At 36.0% G+C, this 22,441-nt stretch overlaps 1 protein-coding gene across 1 annotated transcript in view; it reads right to left on the reverse strand.

Moving 5' to 3' along the window:
* LOC132554942 (fatty acid synthase-like) overlaps positions 1–21,745 on the reverse strand; it is a 38,156-nt gene extending 16,411 nt beyond the window's left edge. The window contains exons 1-25 of the mRNA XM_060219271.1: positions 21,674–21,745; positions 20,413–20,559; positions 20,062–20,236; positions 18,567–18,725; positions 17,448–17,592; positions 16,710–16,786; positions 15,580–15,695; positions 15,168–15,282; positions 14,759–14,902; positions 13,626–13,715; positions 12,519–12,704; positions 10,954–11,114; positions 10,286–10,400; positions 9,846–10,013; positions 9,311–9,469; positions 8,665–8,779; positions 7,675–7,958; positions 6,799–6,936; positions 6,255–6,370; positions 4,910–5,051; positions 4,027–4,141; positions 3,395–3,579; positions 1,537–1,773; positions 1,112–1,264; positions 228–431 (exon numbers count right to left, since the gene is read on the reverse strand). Coding sequence (XP_060075254.1) covers positions 228–431; positions 1,112–1,264; positions 1,537–1,773; positions 3,395–3,579; positions 4,027–4,141; positions 4,910–5,051; positions 6,255–6,370; positions 6,799–6,936; positions 7,675–7,958; positions 8,665–8,779; positions 9,311–9,469; positions 9,846–10,013; positions 10,286–10,400; positions 10,954–11,114; positions 12,519–12,704; positions 13,626–13,715; positions 14,759–14,902; positions 15,168–15,282; positions 15,580–15,695; positions 16,710–16,786; positions 17,448–17,592; positions 18,567–18,725; positions 20,062–20,236; positions 20,413–20,559; positions 21,674–21,745 — 3,718 coding nt within the window. The remainder of the gene's footprint in view (positions 1–227; positions 432–1,111; positions 1,265–1,536; positions 1,774–3,394; positions 3,580–4,026; positions 4,142–4,909; positions 5,052–6,254; positions 6,371–6,798; positions 6,937–7,674; positions 7,959–8,664; positions 8,780–9,310; positions 9,470–9,845; positions 10,014–10,285; positions 10,401–10,953; positions 11,115–12,518; positions 12,705–13,625; positions 13,716–14,758; positions 14,903–15,167; positions 15,283–15,579; positions 15,696–16,709; positions 16,787–17,447; positions 17,593–18,566; positions 18,726–20,061; positions 20,237–20,412; positions 20,560–21,673) is intronic.
* Positions 21,746–22,441: the final 696 nt, after the last annotated feature.

Here is a 22,441-nt window from a genome sequence, read left to right on the forward strand (position 1 = left end):
GAGATTTTCACGATATGACATTGATTTGGAACAGAATGGGACACGATGTGACACAACAGAATGAACAGATATGGTAACACCAGAAGCACACACATCACCAAAAAAGAAAGGATTTTCCTGCAACTTCATAATATTAAAAGGCCAGAGTTGTTAAAATCAAAAACCAACACCATACAGCAAAATATCATCCAGCTAAAGAAAACATTTTTTTTAACAGTTAAATTTACCTCCACTTGTAAATTTGACACAGATGTCGCAGCCCTCGCCCTGGGTGACAGATTTGATATTTGATACAATGTTGGCGCCAGGAAGGATGCGGGCATATGGGAATGCATGGTCAAGCATCTGTCTGTTATCAGCATCATAGCTAGACACAAATAAAACACCGCCCAGCTCTTCAACAATTGCCATGATGTAGACTGCCACTGTGTCTGTGTCAAAACAGAATAAACATCATATAAAAGTCTTAATGTGGATGTGCAAATTACCCCTGAAGTCATCCCTGTCAAGACTGAGTAGACAAGCACTAGGTTGCCCCACTCTTCTTTTGACCCCTGCTATAGTGATGTAATGTAGTGGTCAATTAGCTAAGTACAAGGTTGCCCCCCTCTCCTCCCCCATTTCCACATCCACCGCCACAGTCACAGCAATGTAGTGTCCAGTTACCTACCTACAGGGTGTGAGGACAAACATCTTGTCCCCACTTTTGACTTTGACCACAGAAACAGTGATGCAGCGGTCAGTTACCTACCTATAGGGTGTGAGACCAGCACGTTTTTGACCTCTGCCAAATTTATATCAACGTAGTGGTCCCTTGTCCCCACTTTTGACTGCTGTCACTGTTGCAGCGTTGTAGGTCAGCTACCTACCTACAGGGTGCAATACCAGCACCTTGTTCCCATTTTTGACCTCTGCCACAGTTGCAGCATTGTAGTGGTCAGTTACCTACCTACAGGGTGCAATACCAGCACCTTGTTCCCATTTTTGACCTCTGCCACAGTTGCAGTGTTGTATAGTGGTCAGTTACCTACTTATACAGTGCGAGACCAGCACCTTGTTCCCATTTTTGACCTCTGCCACAGTTGCAGCATTGTAGTGGTCAGTTACCTACCTATAGGGTGCGAGACCATCACCTTGTCCCCACTTTTGACCTCTGCCACAGTTGTAGTGATGTAATGAGCCAGGATGTATGGTGTCAGTTTTTGCATTTCCTCCAGATTCAGTTCCTTGTCTATAGGAATCTCACGGCATACCGTCTCCTCATCTGGTTACATGTATACAAGAGCATTACATTTAACCCAAAGTGAACCACATTACATGTAAAACAGAATAACTACCCATTCTTTTATTTATCTATTTTGCTACTGAATGTCAAAGAATATGAAAATAATTTTGGAGAATTTAACATGAAACTTACAAAACAGCAACCTTGTTGATTTTATTCACTAAAAAAAGTTTTTGCCCCTAAAATTAGATAATCAAAACAAGTGAACATGTATCAGTATGCCATGACTTGAAAATCACAAAAACATTTACCTGTGATAAGGACAATCCCAATGACATTTGTGTCCTTGACTGTATTTGTGCCCTGGTAGAGCAGCACCTGGTCGTATAATTGACCACAGCCCTGGACACCATAAGCCATGGCCATGTTGACCAGAGTGTGTTCCCCTTCACTTATATTGACCTTTCGAGGGCAACCAGCTTGGAGGTCACGTTGGGCCTTTGTAACTAATGTCTGGAGGACGAGACCATTGCCTGCCTTACATATACCTGTGAGTAATTAGAAGTTATACAGTCAACAACAATTTTTCTACCACTGATCCTTGACCTCTTATGACCTCTGACCTCATCCATCACATTCATGTTACTTTTTGCTTTTTCTTTGTTGAAAACGTACCACTTTTCATTCCATACTTTAATTTCATTTATGAACTAGCATTGGCTCTCACACAAAGAAATGTTTGAAATATATATTGACCCCAACATAAGTGGTATTCAGTTAACAGGCACTTTGCATTATATATCACATGAAAGGTCAATGGAGTTAAGGTTGCAATGATATCAAATCCATCAAAATACAACCTCTAAATCACACTAATGTGATACCAGTCGTATATCACCAGATAAAATATTGTCAAAATTTTTTAAAAAGTACGAAAAACTTTCAATCTGAATAGTTTTGATTATGTTTTCATTAAAGTAAGAATGAGTAAATCAAGAGATAAGATTACAGTAATTGCTTCCAATTCTATATATATACTCAACAAAAAAAGAAACAAAGTTAACCCCCGCAGTACAACTTAGCTGTAAGGAAATAATGGAATATTTGGTCAGGTATTACATCAAGAATGATCTCCCTTCAACAATCTACCCTAAAATCAGCCAAGCATGACGATGTCATTGTCTGACTATGTGAGCTTCTTAAGTCCAAATCATGCGGCGTGATCAAGCCAAGCCAATCTGTTGTGTTGCTAATTTTCCTGCAGGAAAATATTGCAAGAGTCTATTGTGTTTTTCTCATGGCATTTTCCCCCCATGTTGGTGTATTCTGCCTCTTAGAAATAACTACTTAACCCTAACAGAAACTCTGAAAATCAAATATCAGTACCCTAGCACAAGGGCAAAAGGATGAACACAACATCAAAATATCAACATTAGAAAGAAATGCTGACGCCAGGTTGACAACATAAGCTTACCCTCTATTTGAAAGGCAAGTCAACAAACCACCTTTAGACTACGCATCCTTCTCACCAGTCTGTAATTAGGTCTCCTCACTTGTGACTACCCATCACTACTTTTCTGTCTTCAAGATCAATCTCTTTCTAATGCCCCTCTCTCTCCTCCTGTCTCACTTCATATCTTAAGACAGCATCATAATCCCTAACCAATCTCCACCTGTCTCACTTCATATCTTAAGACAGCATCATAATCCCTAACCAATCTCCACCTGTCTCACTTCATATCTTAAGACAGCATCATAATCCCTAACCAATCTCCACCTGTCTCACTTCATATCTTAAGACAGCATCATAATCCCTAACCAATCTCCACCTGTCTCACTTCATATCTTAAGACAGCATCATAATCCCTAACCAATCTCCACCTGTCTCACTTCATATCTTAAGACAGCATCATAATCCCTAACCAATCTCCACCTGTCTCACTTCATATCTTAAGACAGCATCATAATCCCTAACCAATCTCCACCTGTCTCACTTCATATCTTAAGACAGCATCATAATCCCTAACCAATCTCCACCTGTCTCACTTCATATCTTAAGACAGCATCATAATCCCTAACCAATCTCCACCTGTCTCACTTCATATCTTAAGACAGCATCATAATCCCTAACCAATCAATCACTTGGGACCATCTGACCCCATCACTGACCTGTGTTCCTCTCAGCCACTGTGAGGATATTGGCACAACTTTCCACCTCTTTACTATGGCCATCTGGGTTGACGATAACACGGGTGAGAGGCCCCACAAGAGACTGTATGGTGAACTCGAGGGCGGTGTTGATAAAATCCAGCCAACTATCCTCCCACAGGATCTCAGTTTTCTGGATCTCCTCTCTGGAGTCCAACAATTTATATAATATTATTAATTGGTGCTCTAATGAACAAAACTGTGAGTTTTTATATTACTACATTAAAATGAATTCCAAAGATTTTTTCTGACAAGTGATAATGATTAATGGTTTCCAAGAATTTTCACTTTTTGTCCTTTTTCATCTATACGCATATTCCCAAATCTCATCGATAACCTAAACTGATGACTGAGTGGAGTGCCATTAACGTCATATTCTTGTAAATAAACAACGAAAGAAAATACTTAAAACAAAACATTGTTATTGAAGGAATTGTGTTACTAGAAAATGAATGCATACCAGAATCATGTCTGGTGTATAAAGAACTGGACATTATCAAATTTCGATTTCGAATAGACCAAACAGGGTTGGCCGACACGGGTAACAATGCATGTTGATAAAATTCTGTTTTTGTAACAAGCTCTCTACTTACTCATCATCACGGACAGGATCAACATTCTGATTAATGTCAAGGTCAAAGCCAGGTATTCTGGGTAAGTCTATCTTCTCTGTGTGAACCTTGAAACTTCCTGTCAACAGCACTAATCCTATATTGAAGAAAGCATCATCAGAAACCAAAAATTAATTTAAAATATATGCTTTGTGATGTGAGAGTATATAATGAAATTACCATGGTTTATGACTGCGAGATAAATTTTGTCCTGAAGAAGTCCTAATTAACACAAAACTGTTGCACCAAAAAAAAAAATTGATGGCCCCGCCCCTTCGCCTGTTGGGATTGACTTCTATTTATCAATATTTTTTATCCATCAATCACCCTGTATACCTTTGGGTATCTAAACAAGGGGCCTAGGAACCACCAATTCAACAGACAGATATCCAGTGTTGGCTCTATTCCATCTTTTATATTTGAAATCAAAATTTATTTACCTTGGCTTGTGACCATGAGATACAAGTTAGTTACCATAGATAGTAACTGAGATATAATCTAGTTACTGACTGAGATATAATTTAGTTACATTGGTTTGTGACCTTCAGATATAATTTAGCATTTTGGTTTGTGACCTTGAGCTATAATTTAATTACCTTGGTTTGTGATGATAAGATATAATCTAGTTACATTGGTTTGTGACCTTGAGATATAATTTAATTACCTTGGTTTGTGACGATAAGACATAATCTAGTTACCTTGGTTTGTGACCATAAGATACAAACTAGTTACCATAGTTACTGACTGAGATATAATTTAGTTACATTGGTTTGTGACCTTCAGATATAATTTAGCATTTTTGTTTGTGACTTTGAGATGTAATTTAGTTACCTTTGTGATTGAGCTTAAGATATGATTTAATTACCTTGGTTTGTGATTGTGAAATTTTTCTGTAATTCCTGTATATTGATGGCAGCCCCGGACATTAGATCTACACTCCAATCTGCCTCATTATGTACAGCCAAGCTTTGGATATCTACAGCAACCATTTTCTCATTGGTCAAGGCCTGAAACACAATGATAAATAAATCCATTAAGAAAATTCATGATTTTATAGTATATACAAAATCTGAAACAACCAATTTGTTAATTGTTTGCCACTGCCTACAAGTATACATTATCTGATACAACCATCTTTCGATAGGCCAACAAAATGTACATTCATTATTTGGTATAACCATTTTGTCCTTTGTCAGAGTAAACAAAAAATATATATATTATCTGCTTCAAACATTTTGTCCTTTATCAGGACCTATAAAATGTTTATACATAATCTGCTAAAACATTTTTTCTCCTTTGTTTGGCCTTTGGGCCTAAACAAAATATGCACAATATCTGTAACAACCCTTTTATTCTTTGTATGCTCTCATATCTTCTTCAACCACTTTATCCTTTGACAGGGCTCATGACAAGTATGCTCTCATGTCTGCTACAACCATTTTGTCCTTTGACAGGTCCCATGACAAGTATGCTCTCACATCTGCTACAACCATTTTGTCCTTTGACAGGGCCCACAACAAGTATGCTCTCATATCTGCTACAACCATTTTGTCCTTTGACAGGCCCCACGACAAGTATGCTCTCATATCTGCTACAACCATTTTGTCCTTTGACAGGGCCTACATCAAGTATGCTCTCATATCTGCTACAACCATTTTGTCCTTTGTCTCATATCTGCTACAACCATTTTGTCCTTTGACAGGGCCTACATCAAATATATATTTTATGATCTAAGCCTGTGTTGCTGTCAACTATACATCATAACATTTGGTTGACCTTCTGTCTGTCTTCTTGGAATTCACTCATAAGAATTGAACAACATTGGGTCATGGTGTTTAATATCACAAATCTCTCTATATATCAGAGCAACCTTCTATAACATATCATCTGTTTGTTCTCTAGAATTCAAAAGTACTGCAAACAGTATTGGCCTTTAACCCTTTACAGACCTTGTGCTTCACATGACCTCTAACCCTCAACTGACCTTGTGTTTCAGTCAAACCTCTAAACCTTGACTGACCCTGTGTTTCAGTCCCACCTCTAACCCTTGACTGACCTTGTGTTTTAGTGACTCAATGGCCTCAAAACTTTATTGACATTTTATTTCGGAATGACCTCTTGCCCTTGACTGACCTTGTGTTTCAGTGAGTCAATGGCCTCAAAACTTTATTGACATTTTATTTCCGAATGACCTCTTCCCCTTGACTGACCTTGTGTCGCTGTGTGATAGCCCTCCAGGTATGGTATAACAGCAGGGCCATGGGCGTGGTCATCTCTTCCAGGTTTTTGGTATCAATGATGTATGTAGGTGGGCCCACATCCTTCACTATAACACACAGGAAATTTCCCTCTCATATCAGCAGGATGTGTAAAATGATATATATACTCATCAACCTTTGTTGATTTATAAATATGATATTTTCACTCTCTCCCTCCTATGTATTATTGGTAAAAAAAGCCAAAATAATTGGCCCACTTTTATTTATCCAACTGTTACAAAATTAAAATCTATTTATAAAAAGGTTATTCAAATAAATCGGAATTAAAGCAATTCTCATCATTTTATGCAAACTGATTACAATTTTCAGATTCATCAAGATAATTTTTTTTAAGTTTGATCTTGTACTTTCGACCATCCTGGCCCTTGAAAACAAATTTCACAAATTAAACAAATGTTTTCTGTGAGGAAGAATTTGGATATTCCTATGAACAAATACACAAAAGCCCCTATAATTAAAAAACTAAGTGTCATACCTTTGTTGAAAAACTCATGCCACTCTGGAACATACCAGGAAGTGTCATGGTTCCAGCGGATTACTGGACTGACTGATGGGACCGACACATCAAGTGGAAACTTTGTCTTGTACAGGTGAGAAACCTCGATGTCATGGCCTTCAAGATCATAAAGATATATATGTCAAGTACAGCTTATTTATCACCATTTCTTAAAACCAAGGCTGTATGTAAATGATAAGGTGGATAACATCTCCTCATACATTTAAGCAAAAGATCCGAAGAGATCTTTATGGACATCATCATATTGATCTTTCTTAAGTCTTCTTCATGCATTTCAATTTATCATTTTGAGGTCAGGTTTTTGTTACACTAATTCAATAGACTAGAATATAAAGTATATTGTATTTTTTCCTATTATCTGGTCAGTCTCACATTTGATTCAAAGTCATTTTGTTTATTCAATCAGTCTCAAAAATGTTTGTATACGACAATCAAGATGTCACAAGCAAAACCTTACATGAAATTTGAGAAAGTTTCTTTCAATACTTTTTGAGAGTTGACCTTTGATGCAAGATAGCTGCCTACCCACCATCTTGTTCTTCAATTCAGTCAAATAATTAAACATGAACAACCTGAAGTGGACATTATAAATGACATTTGAAAAACTTGCACTTACATTTTGAGAAGTAGAGATAAAAAGTTTCAGAATATGATCTGGGTAGATGAACTATAAAGGGCAAAAGGCAGTTTGAAATAGCCGATCAAGAAATGATAACTGACTTACATGCCACTTAGTCACATGACAGGGATTCCTCTGATGGGACTAAGATAAGAAATATTAGACAGAAATTGCAACCCATGAATAATACAAAAGCTTGGTAAAGTAATACTGACCATGAAGGAATATTTCTCCTAGAGCTCGGAGAATAGTGACTGGGTCAGATTCCACAGGAATGTTTATCAGTTCATGTTCTGCATCAGTATTGATGACCGTCTCTGTCTCGTCACACCAACCGTTGAGGTCAATGTTGACCATGATCGAATCTTTCGGGAGAGCAGATTTGAAGGGAGGACATGTTCGACACAGCATCTCAGTTAGGTAATTGGCACTGAAGGCCACAGACCGTGATTCCAGGCCAGGCAGGAAATCATGCTTCCTCTGTAGAAACCGGCTCGAACTTAAATACAAAGCATTTTCACTTATGAAATATATTGTATATTTGGTACAGTTAGTAGCAACAAAAGATTATAATTTTTTTAACATTTTTTGTATTATAAGAGGTGAACACATGATTATTCAAGGCTAATTATCATCTTCTGTTTGAAAATATGTTCTGCTAACTGAGTGGTATTGTGCATGATGTTCCATGACGTAACTATGCATCAGTTACAAAGACACCTATAAATGTTACTGGATGGTCACTAGGCAACAAACAAACAAAATCTTAACCTAATTAGCTCCTGACCAGATCATCCACAAGTTCTTTTCTAGAAATCATTTTCACGTGGTTCTAGTGCAGATACCTCCCTGACAGCTTCATGATTAAGTTTACTTATTTATTCTATAAAATTTAGAAGGAAGATTTTATTGTGGTTATTCTGTCACACTCTCAATCTCAGAAGCTAGTCTTGAAGAGTGCATTATAAATATACCATTCTCACTAGGCATACACATAGGGTTAAAAGATCACCCTCACAAAATCTGTACTGATTTTGATTAATCACAGTTTCAGATAAGCATCATTGGCAGTCTCATGAGCACATGCAGTGTTATTCTGTACAAATGATAAAGAATTTTTCAGGATATTTCAACCCAAACTCAGATTATTTTGTTGAAGTCAAATATTTTTTTCTGTAAAAGCTAATACTAAGTAATATATACACCTCTGTTTAGGATATTTAATGATGTCTTCCAGTGTCTGTGTGAGGGAGTTGATACAGTCCATCATGTAGTGACTATGGAAGGGTATCTTCTGTTGTAGCTCCTTGTAAAACCCTCCTGTGATAAAATAGTTACAGATGGAAAATGTACTACATATTTAGACAAATAACATTGAATGTTATCACATTTTTGTTAAGAAGACTTTTTTATGCTTACTGGCTGTTGAAGAGTTCCTGATCTTATCTCATATGCATCTCTTTATTCTGAGAGTGATCAACTGTGACCTTTTGTCCTTTAACCTTGACCAATGACCTTCAACATTTAATCAGGTGTAGCTTTCTGATATCATGGGGTAAATTTTGACCAATTGAATTACTGCCCTCTGTTAAGTATGATCTATGTTGAAATATCAAAATTGAATCCAATTTTCACCAATGAATCTGTGCACACTGAATGTAAAATGTTCAAATACCATTATGGACCCACCCATCAAAATCAAACCAGGTATACAACTCCAATAAAAATATGGTGCAAACATCAAGGAAATGAATGTTACAGATTCCATCTCATGCATGGCAACACAATGTGTTTTTTGTTTGTGTGTGGGAGGGGAGAGGTGGGTGAAGGAGAAAGTTGTTTTATTTTTACCTTTTTCATGAATATCCTTTAGAATCTGATTGGAATATTGAGCACTGACCAGGATAATGGAGGTTTCCATGGACAGACTGGCCAGCACTTTAATCTTGGGACCAAGCAGATATACCATTTCAAGTGGTAGATGCACTTTGTAGATCTTGTCAGGCAGTTCTTTGAAAGTGAAAAAGCATTTAACTTATACAGAAACACAATTCCATGGTCAGGTATTGCCGTGCTACTCAAAACTTTCAGGAATGGTCCCCAAAGTTATTCTCTGAGGGACAACTTCCATAAACTGAAGAACTGTGATAGACAAGTAACTTTATTATAGGCATCCCTTTTTTTTCCAAATCAGAGAATACAAGAAATGTTTTCATAATCAAATGTTTTTCTCGATGTGCATGCTTGGAAACAAGCCTAATACAAAATAACATCACAAAACAGCATTTAACACATATCACCTACCAAGATAAGAGACAGGAATGACTGAGGTCTTCTGTTACTTGACAAAGGAAAACAATTCTACTTACATCATAGTCAAGCTCACCTTTTTTATCACAAAATTCCTGAAACGCTTTCCCAAGGACAAGAGCTACATGTAAACACTGTTCTCGCGTCAGGCAACCATCCACATATGCCACGGTGATTTCTGACAGGCCACTCCCACCCACAAAGGAAATAGGAGCCCCACACTCCTGAATACAGTCAACCAACCCTGTCAACATTTAGGAAGAAGTATATATTCATTAGCTTCTAAATAAATAATGGCATCTCATCTATAAACAAGTATCCAAAGCCGAATGGATCTCAAGAATTATTTTAATTTTTTTCCAAGATTCCTGATGTCATAAGAACATTGGATTTCTGGACATTTAGTATAAATCGTGTTTGAATTGTTCTCTCTTCCAGCAATGACAAATCCAATTAAGAAATTATTGCTTTGAAATGTTACAAAGTTATATCCACAGCTGGAAGGAGCTGACTTACCAATCTGTGCAGCAACCACTACACACAAATTCTCAGCAGAAATAGCTGAGAGTAGCTCATCACATCCTATCTTGTCTACCAGGGAAAATGACCTGCCAAGCTTTTCTATTAAAATCTGGAAAGCAATCACAATTCTTAAACTGTGAAAATTCTGTAACGTATATTATACATGAGTATTGCAAGCAACAAAGAGTTTTTACTCTTACACTTTTTTAAAAACAAATAAGCAGATTATGTTTATGAAAATAATATTTCATTCTGTGCTAAATATATTTAAACCAACATGTAGTATGCAACTGTTATTTCAAGCCTGCATTAATAACATCAGAGAGAGATTATTATGATCCCATATCTAGTAACTGCCATTCAAAAACCTCTGTATTATGATACAGTACCATATATATACACACCCCTATCTACTGTACATCATACAAACTTTCAACAAATGCTATTTCAATACCTGTAGTTAGACAACCCTCTGACTTTTGGTTTGACTTGTTACGGTTCCCTCCTTGTGCTTGTTACAGATAAAACTGAAGCGGTTATTAGCCATCACCAACAGAATTTTAGATCAGTAGAAAGCAATCAAATGCTATATATTCCTCAATAAATCTGAAGAGTTTCAGTGATTAAGCAAGGATTGTGTGATTGCTGTTTGACTTACAGACCTGTTGTGATTTCTGGAGTGATTTTGTAAAACTTGGAATATCCAGTACATCCTTGTCCAACATAATTGGGTTCCACACAAAGTTTGGTAGAAACAGTCCAATTTTCCCAGCTTTATATTCACATTGGTTTTCTTCCACACATGTTCTCCCACAAACTAGACCTACATAGTACATTAAACAGCTATCATTAAATGGTTAATATCGAGAATGTTTCACTAAATACTGTATTTATCCCACAATAAAACATGCTGTACAATTAGCCCACCTATATTTATGACTATTCTGTGACATTACAAATATTTTTTTTTTTTATCATTCTGTACACCTCTAAATTTGGGTCAGAATTTGGATGTTTGTCCTATACTGCAGGATAAGTATGGTGAAGGAAGCCAGGATAATAGACTTTTGTCATTATTTTCTCTTTCAAAACACAAATATAATAAAATATAAATTTTTAATGTTCTTTCCAAGTTAATAAAATACTAATTTCAGAATTGAACATAGATATACTATTGAGTGGATCTTTGCTCTATGTGTCTTATTCCTTTTTGAGACAGAATCTTCTATGTCTTGGATTCATCTATTACAGCCATCATATAAATTGTTCTTATCCAATTAATTACATTTTCCAAACTGACCTTGACTAATTTAGTCCAATGATTTGGCAGTTGTTTTTGATTTGACAACTAGGGACATGCAATTAAGTGCCTTTGGAGTTTCATTGAAATATATATCTCAAATGCTAAAACCCAGACAAAATAATTGCTGGAAAATTGCCCCTTTAATCTAGTGGTGAAGGTCACAGTGAAAATATCAGAGCACACCACTCTGCGTTGGTAATCAGGTTTATGTCAAGTTTCATCAAGATATCTCTTAAATAAATGAAACATTACTAGAAAGTTTAAATTTATTTGGCTTTTGAGAAAGTCACAGTGACCTAATTTCAGTGCACCGTCACACTGTGCATATGTTTGAAGTTTCATCAAAGTGTCTCTAATGGTTCTAAAGCTTACACATTAAGTTACAGAACATACTGCAATTTGATTTTTGTACTCAATCTTCTATCTTGAAAAGGTCAAAGTGATTTAATTTCATTATATCTGCACACCCCTTGTGAGTAATGCAAATATATTCCTAGTTTAATCTCTAAATCTATGGTGTGGAGAAAACCTTACTGACCAAATTGCACCAAGGTTTTTTTTTTTCGTATTTGACATTTTATGTTGAGGTGAAGGTCACAGTGACCTTTTACATTTCACCAATATTTAATTGCACCACATTTCATTAGTAAGATATCTCTTATGGTTGAAAAGTTGCTGACCAAGTGCATGTAAAGGTATTTTATTTGGGTAATCACTGATCTGATCGTATGATCAGATAAAAGGTTCTTTTTTATTTCAATACCTAAATGGTAACACATTTTCCACTTCTATTTCACAAACAATTGCAGTCCAGTTCTAGCAACTTTCTTGCTTTGAGCACAGCTTCTCTATCAAGCTATTAATGTAATGTTAACATCAACGTTAATGAGCTGTAACCCCGATTTTTAAAAGAGAGAGTTTTACCTTCTGTCTGTCTGCTTGAAATCAGGTAGCCTTTAATTGGTCGCTTCTGATCATGTGACAAAACTGAACCAGCTAGCAGGCAATGAAGGTCCATCCTTGATGACAGGTCCGACTCTGATAATCTACAGATAGTCTCCACTTCTTCTGGTGTCCGAGCTTTGTAAGGTAGCAGACACAACATCTGGTCTGAAGAATTGAGAGTTCAAAGATCATAATAACCCTATTATAGGAGTAGAGCTTCTGTTGGTACTCTACTAATTACTGGTGTCAAATTATTTGTATTGTAATATGTCTGTGACTTTTTTATGTGAATTCCTTTCAAAATGGTTCAGACATCTCAAACAGATTTAATGTTAAAAGTCCTGCTGCTATATCAATATTTCATACCGGAGATGAAAAGATATGACCTCAAATATAACAAACGCTGTTGCTTGCTTGAAAATATCAGGAGTCTAAGGTTTTGCATGTGGACCAAATACAACTCCTTAATGGGAGTTTTGTCTCCATACATTCATCATTTTCCCAGTTCATAGCAGCCATCTTGAATGCTGTATGGGTCCAAATTTTGTTTAAGACCAGCTATTGGAATCATATCTTACTCGTTAGTGGGGGTCTTTTCTGTGTTTTGGGAATTATATAAAAAGTAATAAGACAATGTTTACAAATGGACTGAGAGATGTAGGATGATAGGAAGCACCATGACATATGTTTTTCTGGTCTTTGAACAAAATCAGTATTTCAATATACTGATAATGTGATATTTTCAATGTTATTTTTACCGTTAATAATGTTAATTTGAAAGCACGAAAAATTAGATTATTTTTATACATAAATTGTTGCTGTGAATATATTGTGTTGATTAATAGGTCAACTGTACAAAGTAATTTCAAAAACACTAAAGCAACAGTAATGAACTTTTAAATTATTTCAATAGATTTTGTTGTCAAATGATAAATTAATTAGATGCAAGTTCTTATTAAACAAAAACAACAAAGAAAATAATACCAACGTGTCAGCAGAATCATAATAAAATCTCAAATTCAATAAAAACAGAGCAAAATTTTAACAAATATGTTTGTTTTTCCACCTTACATTTTAACCACTTACCATTTTCTTTATTGTTCTTGCGATAGGGCTTCAAGATAAGATGTCCATTTGCACCACCAAACCCAAAAGAGTTCAAACCTATGTATCCCTCTGAAACAAAACTTTATCTTTTTATGATATATTCTTTACAACATACTGTGCCAATGTTATTGGTCCAATGGGCCTGTATCACTCACCTGCTTTGCAAGATAAGTCATATTCTGTCAAATGTCATGTTTTTCCCAAACTTGAAATTCATTTAAGCAATGCAAAGTTGCAAGTGACACATAAAATTACAGGTATCTTATTTATTCAGAGGAAGTTGTTTTAAGTATTGTATTTTGAAAAAAAGTACATTTCACCCATGATTATGCACATACATTTAACAAAGTTTACCCTCACCATGACTATGACCTTCAAAGTAATTCATACGAACAAACTGATAAGTCTTTCATTACGTCATGCTACAAATCACAAACCAGGGCATTATCTAAATGATGCATCAAAATCATTTGAACTGTATGGAAGGTTGGTCACAGTAATATGGAAGGTTGGTCACAGTAATATGGAAGGTAGGTCACAGTAATATGGAAGGTAGGTCACAGTAATATGGAAGGTTGGTCACAGTAACATGGAATCTAGGTCACAGTAATATGGAAGGTAGGTCACAGTAATATGGAAGGTAGGTCACAGTAATATGGAATCTAGGTCACAGTAACATGGAATCTAGGTCACAGTAACATGGAAGGTAGGTCACAGTAATATGGAAGGTAGGTCACAGTAATGTATTTGATCAAACTTGATAATCCTTTACTTCGGCATGCTATATGCCAAATATCATGACTCCAGACTCGTTGTTTATACAGAGGAAGTGATTTAAATATTTTAACACATTTGACCCTCAGTGTCCTTGAAAGTGGGCTATGGTCCTCCTTCCCAGCATGCTTGACTCTGCGTGAATCTAGGCTTCTTGTTCAATGAATAGACACTAAATAAGAAAGTTGTAACACAGGGATGACATATGTTGCACAAAAAACTGAAAACCACAGGCAACATGAGAACATCAGTCTGAGGGACTTGATAAATTTGTAATAATGGTGTCTCTTCTCAATAGGTTTTAACTAAATGTTTTTCAGGGAGTGATATTTGATTACCATTTAGAGGGGTAACTTGGTTGATAATGGACACTTTGCCTGCTTGTACAGCTGGGATCCTGGGGTTTGGGTTGACGTAGTTGAGTTGTGGAGGTATCTTTCTGTGTTGTGCGACTAGTAAACATTTCATCAGACTCGCCATGCCTATATTGAGAAAACATACCTTCTTTAATATCAAAAGTTTTTTTCAAAGTTCAAAACAATCAACATTCAACTCATTCAGCTTAATAAAAAAATACACTTTAATTTCTTGAATTCAGATAAAAAAAATGTTATAAAGTAGGCTCTATGTTTCCTGTAAATTACTTTTTTCAACTTATTTTGTTTTAACCCTTTGTCATAGGTAAGCACCATATATCTGTAAGAAGCTGGCAAGAGACAAGAGGTTAAGAAAGAACAATATCAATACCTGCTGTGGCCTCAGAGTGACCCATGTTTCCTTTTACTGATCCAATAGGAAGCGGAGTACTACGTCCTGGACTCAACACATCTGTTACAGCTCCAACTTCTACCTTGTCTCCAACCTAGACAACATTCATTACTTCTATAACTCCAAACTATTCTGGTTTAATTTAACTGTCATATCTATTCTATTGGATCCCAATCCAACATTATGCTTTCCTCACCTTAAATCAAACCTATGCGTAATCTAAGGAAACATTTCTGTTGATTATTGATTGTCACTTGCAGACATTTACCTAACGATTATCTATTTGTCATTGAACAACTGACCTTTAAATGACAGTTTTTCTGTCACAAAGGTGACAGATCTTATTCATACAACACAGCATTTGGATACTTTATCAAAACCTTAGCCTGACCTTTGTTCCAGTACTATGAAGTTCCATGTAGGCAATTTGGTCACTGTCCACACCTGCCCTCTTGTAAATTGCTTCCAACAACATCTTCTGGGTGTGGTCATTTGGAAAAGATATTCCTGATACACAAAGTAAGACAGATCCAAGCTATTTTAAATTGTTTTACATATAAATATATGATTCAAATTAAGATTTTATTTATATGGTGAACCTAAATTAAGTTACAGTCTTATATACTTAAACATAAATGAATCAGATTCTATACCTATATAGATCCAACAATTTAACTGTCAGTGTTTTGTCAAATTTAAGCTGTGTATATCTTTTTAAATTCCCCCAAAACAGTTGTTTTAAATTGCTGCAAAAGGTCTGTAGCACAATGTCTTTGAATCTGATAATTTTTGCCTGATTCAATCATTCAATTTGATAAACTGTGCCCCAAGAAAGAGTCTTGACAACCATCTGACTATGAAGGCCTATAATTAGCACTGTCACTGGCAGAAGTAAGAACAATTATGAGTTCATTAAAACAATTAAAAATTTTAGAAGTTTTGACCAAAAAATAAAACAAACTGCCTATAGGGCCTGTATTGCTCATCTGGCTTTGTTTGGCTGAAGTTACTTTGTTGAAACTAAGTGTAAAAGAGTTCTAAAGGTTTACATCTATTCCCTCATCAGTCTCCACAACTCTCTCCAGGGGGTCAGCAAAACCATTTATAAACAATAGTTCTTCACCCAAGCCTGCTTCAGACCAAACCGGGACAGAATCCTGCCATTCCTCCAGAAGGATTTTAATGAATTTGCTCCATTTCTGTTAAAGGGCCCAGATCCCATGGGGCTGAGATCCCCTGTGTAGACAAAACTGATTACCCCTCCACCCATGGATGTTTCAAACCAAACCGTGACATAATCCACGCTTTCCTATAAAAGAAGGATTTCAAAACATTTGCTCTTTTTCCCCTATTGGGCCCCGCCCCTTCCACCCGAAGGAATCAAGACCCAGTTTTAATAAGAAATTGAGTCCCTTTTACCTAAGGATGCTTTAGACCAAATTTGGGCAAAATTCAATCATTCCTAAAGGTCAAATGAACTAAAGATATTGGCACTCTACTAAAAAAAACTGACATACATACCCTCTGCAGTGTATCCATCACAATTAGTCATCACATCCACCAATGTTGCATAGATCCGTCTACACAAGTTCTGCTTCCTGTAATAAATTAACGATTCATCAGGTACCTTTATAACAAAATAATCTACTAGGACTTATTATAGTCAATCATATCCCAGAGGTTTTATCTTACAATCTAACTCATATCACTACGTAATGATTATCACACATTTTTTCAGACAACATTTTTTTTCACATATTTAAGACCACCCAAATTTATCACAAACTTAGAGGTTATTCTGTCAGGTTTATTGCACTGGGTAAATACTTTTTTTTCTCATATAGAGCATCAACCAATGAAATATCACCTGAAGAAATATACATGAAAATGAGTAAAACCCAAACCCTAAAACCACACCAGAAATATATTGTAGTATCAATAATCTACACAATTTAAGTTAAACAAAAGACATGGAAAGGTCAAGTTTCAGTATCTCTCACATTGTTCACTACCAGTTATCTAACGATGCAAATGTGATCATTCACATCACTTAACAATAAACTTCATTAAATGGTATGGAAAAGGACAGAAGTAATCAAATAAACAAATAAATGAATGGACAGCAAGAACCCAAACCTGAGAACAGTGATCTCCAAATAGACAAAAATATTTTACAAGAGTTAAAACCTTCTTTGTGATATGAACATATGACACAAGATCTTCAATGTGAAAGAACACAACAAAGAAGTTCAGTTTTACCGTGTAAGAATGATAGCGGCCACTCCTTCAGCCCTGACGTAGCCTCCAGCATCACGGTCAAACACCTTGCTTTCACCCGTAGGGTTTAACATGCCTAAGATGGCCATTTGCTGCAGGTACACTGGGTTGATGATCAAATTCACACCTGAACAGAACGTAACAGGATTAAAGGTTTATAACTTTTCTTATGAAAGTTTTCATCCTCAAAATTTGACAATGACATGGTAGCACCAAACCTCAACTTACAACTTTACAGGTGCTTCATTGGATCATGTCAAAAAGTGTGAACAAAAGGGACAGGAAAAGGGATGAAATTCCAAATGTTATAATGGACAGCAGGACTAAGAACTTTTACATGTCCACGGGGCAAGAACTCAGAAGTGAACTGCTAAATCTGTGAGAAATATCAACTCTTCAAAAATCCTATAATATTGAACAGCAGTCTACATTCAGTAAAGCCAAGATCTAAGTTGATGACAGCGGAAGACATGAGAGATGGTAATCATTTTCATTTTAAATCAGTTTTGATTTTGAGGAAATTTGCACAATTTTAACCAAGATAACTCAGATGTGAAAAACAGCGACCATGACCTTGGACTTAAGGCACCAAGAATTTACAGATTGAGCTTACAATAAGGTGGGTTTTGAAGATTGTACAAAATTTTGTCTCAAAAAGTTTTCAAGCATATGATTCACACTTACTCCTAACCTATTTTCATGGTAGGTGACCCACACTCACTCCTAACCTATTTTCATGGTAGGTGACCCACACTCACTCCTAACCTATTTTCATGATAGGTGACCCACACTCACTCCTAACCTATTTTCATGATAGGTGACCCACACTCACTCCTAACCTATTTTCATGGTAGGTGACCCACACTCCTAACCTATTTTCATGGTAGGTGACCCACACTCCTAACCTATTTTCATGGTTGGTGATCCACACTTACTCCAAAACTATTTTCACAGCAGATAAAAAAAATCAGAGACAATGTATTAGGCTATGATTACTACACATCAACAAACCATTCCAAGACTACTTTGCATTATAATTGTTTTTTGTTTTTTTTTTATATTGGAATATTACTCCTCTATATTGGTGGGTAATAATCATACTTGCAATGACAGCAAATTGACATCGGCCAGTCCTGAGATCTGTCTCTGCCATTTCCAGAGCAGAAAGACTGGAACTACACGCAGTATCCACTGATACAGCTGGTCCATTCCAGCCAAAATAGCTGGTGATATGGCCTGTCAGGAGAGGTGTTGTAGTACCTATAAAAACAAATACATTGTATTTATTAACTACAATAATTCCAGGGGAAATGTATTATCTTTGACTCGATGTCTGGGAGTTGGGTTTACTACAGAAATAACAATATAGTATTACTACCGATGAAGGGAAGGTGTGAACGACACACTTACTATAGTATTGAACAAAGTATTGATACTATTGTATTGAAGTATTCAAATAATCGAGTCAAGTATACAACGACCTCTGTGATTGGTCGGGGGCGGAGTTTAGACAACCTGAATAGTTGATCTGACACCCAATTTGTTCCGGTAGGCGGAGTTATTGTACACTATCAGTTACATAACAATTACTAAGTAATCGCTGGAAAAATGTCCGACGACGGCAACAGTACGCAAAATTTTCGTCGACGAAATTATGTCCGATACGAACGATATGGGGAATCCTGTTTTTGTACAAGGCGATGTGGTTGTGATGGATAATTGTGGATTCCATCACCATAGACAGGGAGAGCGCATTTTAAGAAATATGCTGAAAGAATATGGCGTGTCCCTGGTTTTTCAGCCGCCTTATTCCCCGGAATACAACGTAACTGAATATGTATTCAATGTCATGAGACAGAGGCTTCGGGCAAATACCCACTTGTGTCAGAATTTCTGGAACTTGCAGTAGTAAATGTCTCTGCCCAACCAAGTTTTTTTCACATATTGCGGATATGTATAATTTTCAGAACAGAATTCCTTTATTTTTTAATGCAGTATGAATTATCGGCATATATCAGGAGGTCCCAGGTAATTCGTAATTCTTTGTTACATATAATAGAGCTTGGGCTTAAACCGAAATATTTTGAGCCAACACCCCCCCCCCCTTTCAAAAAATAAATAAATAAATAAAACTAGTACAGAATGACTATATGACTATATTCACTGTTAAGATGTTATATGGTCCCAGTGATCTAACCTGTTGATATATATTTTGTACGTAAATTAGTGTAGTACTGAGTAACTTTCGTTTTCTCGTTGTACCATCGATGGAAAAGCAAGGTATCATTGGGTGTGGGACAACCCAATAGGTTATTGAAGCCACCTGTGACAATAATTAACCTTCCAGTGTTTGTAAAAATGTCTGCACAGTATTTTTTCACCTGGCTTCACCCACAATCGATCTAGACTTGGCTCTGCCAATCAGAGAGCTTGTTGCATAAATTTAAGGAATTCGATTGGTGAAGTACTTCAGTACAATACTATCAATACTTTGTTCAGTACTACAGTACTTGAAACGTTCACACCTTCCCTTCATCGGTAGTAAGGGCATTTCTACCAAAACTTTATACACTTATCATACTTCCCAGTAACTTACATAATTTTGACTTGCTGTACTTTGTGGTTTCTATGGAATCCGTGTCAGGGAGGAAACATGCCAGGTACAGCCCTGTGACATTGTCTTGCAATGTCTTTTCCTGTAGACCCGAGTCTACTACACACTCATATGTTACCTCCAATAAGTGTCGAAGCATCACATTCATGCTGTCAGCCTAGATAAAAAACATCAAAAAGTACAAAAGTACATGCAAGATCTTGACAGATCTCTGAATGAATAAAATATCATTATCAGCAATGTTAATATTTTCAGTTAAAGTTTGTTCTAGGTGAACTTAAGAAAATGATAAAATATTGACAATGTAAAATGTTAAATGTTTATTGAAAGTACTTCTACATCTGAGAACCCAAAGTATCCAGCATCAAATCTGTCTATATCAGGAATAAGTCCAGCCCTGGGCGGTACTCCATCCAAGCCCTCCGGGAATCGTGTCGTGTCAATCATGTCATGACTTTCAATCAGATTCTCCCAGAATTCCTAAAATATAACGTAATCTTATTTACCATGATACTCCAAGAAATCCTACAATATAACACCATCTTATTCATCATGATTCTCCCAGAATTCCTAAAATATAACACCATCTTATTAATCATGCTTCTCCCAGAAATCCTACAATATATCATCATCTTATTCATCAAGATTCCCTAGAATTCTTATGACTTAACATTATCACAAGTTTCTAATGACAACCTATAATGGAATAAAAGTAAAATCTTAAACAAGAACAATTAAATGTCATTCAGCACCATATCATACATATACCCACCACCCCCTCATTTGTTTCTGATCTAAATCTATTGACATATCTCTGCAAATACTTTATTTTTCAGAAGTGATCAAAGGTGACCATTGACCTTTATCCTTGACCGATGACCTCTAAAACATGATTAGGTATTGAGACATTGGTGGGGTGAAGTTATGGTGTGAATGAAGTAAAACTGTCCATTGCATAAGGTTTCTTATTTGAGAAATGGTCATGGGGTGACCTTTGACTTCAATCTTGACCAATGACCAAATGATCATCCAAAACTAATCAGGTGTAGAACTTGGTGAATGGAGGTTATGTTATGAATACGAACTAAATCTGACGACTGGTTCATGAGTTATCACTTATTTTTTTCTTTCAAATGTGGTCAGGTGGACCTTTCATCTTTAACCTTGACCAATGACAACTAAAATTTTACCAATTATTTGATCTTGGTGGGGTCATGATATGGTGTCAATATAATGTAAATCTCTTCATGGGTTCATGAGATATATCACATACACTAGGTTAACCCAGACCTACAGACACAGATGTTTTCTACATCCCACCTTCACTACCTTAATGGAGGTATAATTAATTCATTAAACTTTATATTCCTGCACATTTACTGATGATATTCACATGTTAAGAAAATGTAACCAGATTGTTTGACAATTTACTTGGTATTTAAAGAGTGAAATCATCAATAAAATGTTCAGGTATTCAGAAATGTCAACACTTATAATAATTTCCAAGATATAGATAGGATCTGGAATATTGAGGGAAGCTTGAAAGTGATATTTGAAGGCTCCAAATTATATATATTTTGTATTTAGAATTTACCTCCAAATTTCTGGATTTTGGGAGTCTGCATGCTATACCAGCAATCAAACTCTTGTTATCAGCTGCAGTCATGGTGGAAATCTCAAACAAAAGAAAGAAAATATATAAGTACGAAGACTTATTAAAAGACAAACTGTTTAAACAAAAGCTGTAGATATTAACAAAGTGCAGCTAGGTTACTGCTAGAACGTGTTACGACAGAATATCGTAATGGAGGAACATACTAAAATGTGGAACCAACCAGGAATAGTAAAATACCAATGAAACACTAGTCAAGTTTACGAAACATTTGATGGAGTTGTTAATTTTTCTTTGTGATGTCATAATGAAAATTAGTTGTTTGTACTTATATTGTTTATGCTTTATATAACACGCTTTATCAATGATGGTGTTGCGGGCCCCAACATTGATATACTGCATATTACCTTCATATGATCGATGTACACAGCAAGTTTCATTATCCTACCTTAAATGCAAGCAAAGTTATGCTCTGGACAAGATATTTTTAACAAAGGGCAGTAACTCTGTAATTGAGGATGGAATTTGGTACATTACATGCTGCCTTAGTATGACATCAAACCTTTTTCCCCGGAATGGTGACAATGCATATGCATTTAAACTAGGAAGTCCATTAGAAAAGAATGGCTGGAAAGCTGATGGACATAGAATATTCCGAATAATGCAAGTTCAAAACTTTTACTTCGAAAGGATCCATTATTTTGGATAGAATATTGTCATGCAAAAGGAGAGGACCTTAAGACTATTACA

This window comes from Ylistrum balloti, unplaced genomic scaffold, assembly GCF_031769215.1.
Source record: "Ylistrum balloti isolate Yb309-2 unplaced genomic scaffold, AGI_CSIRO_Ybal_v1 Utg370450, whole genome shotgun sequence".
NCBI classification, from domain to species: domain Eukaryota; kingdom Metazoa; phylum Mollusca; class Bivalvia; order Pectinida; family Pectinidae; genus Ylistrum; species Ylistrum balloti.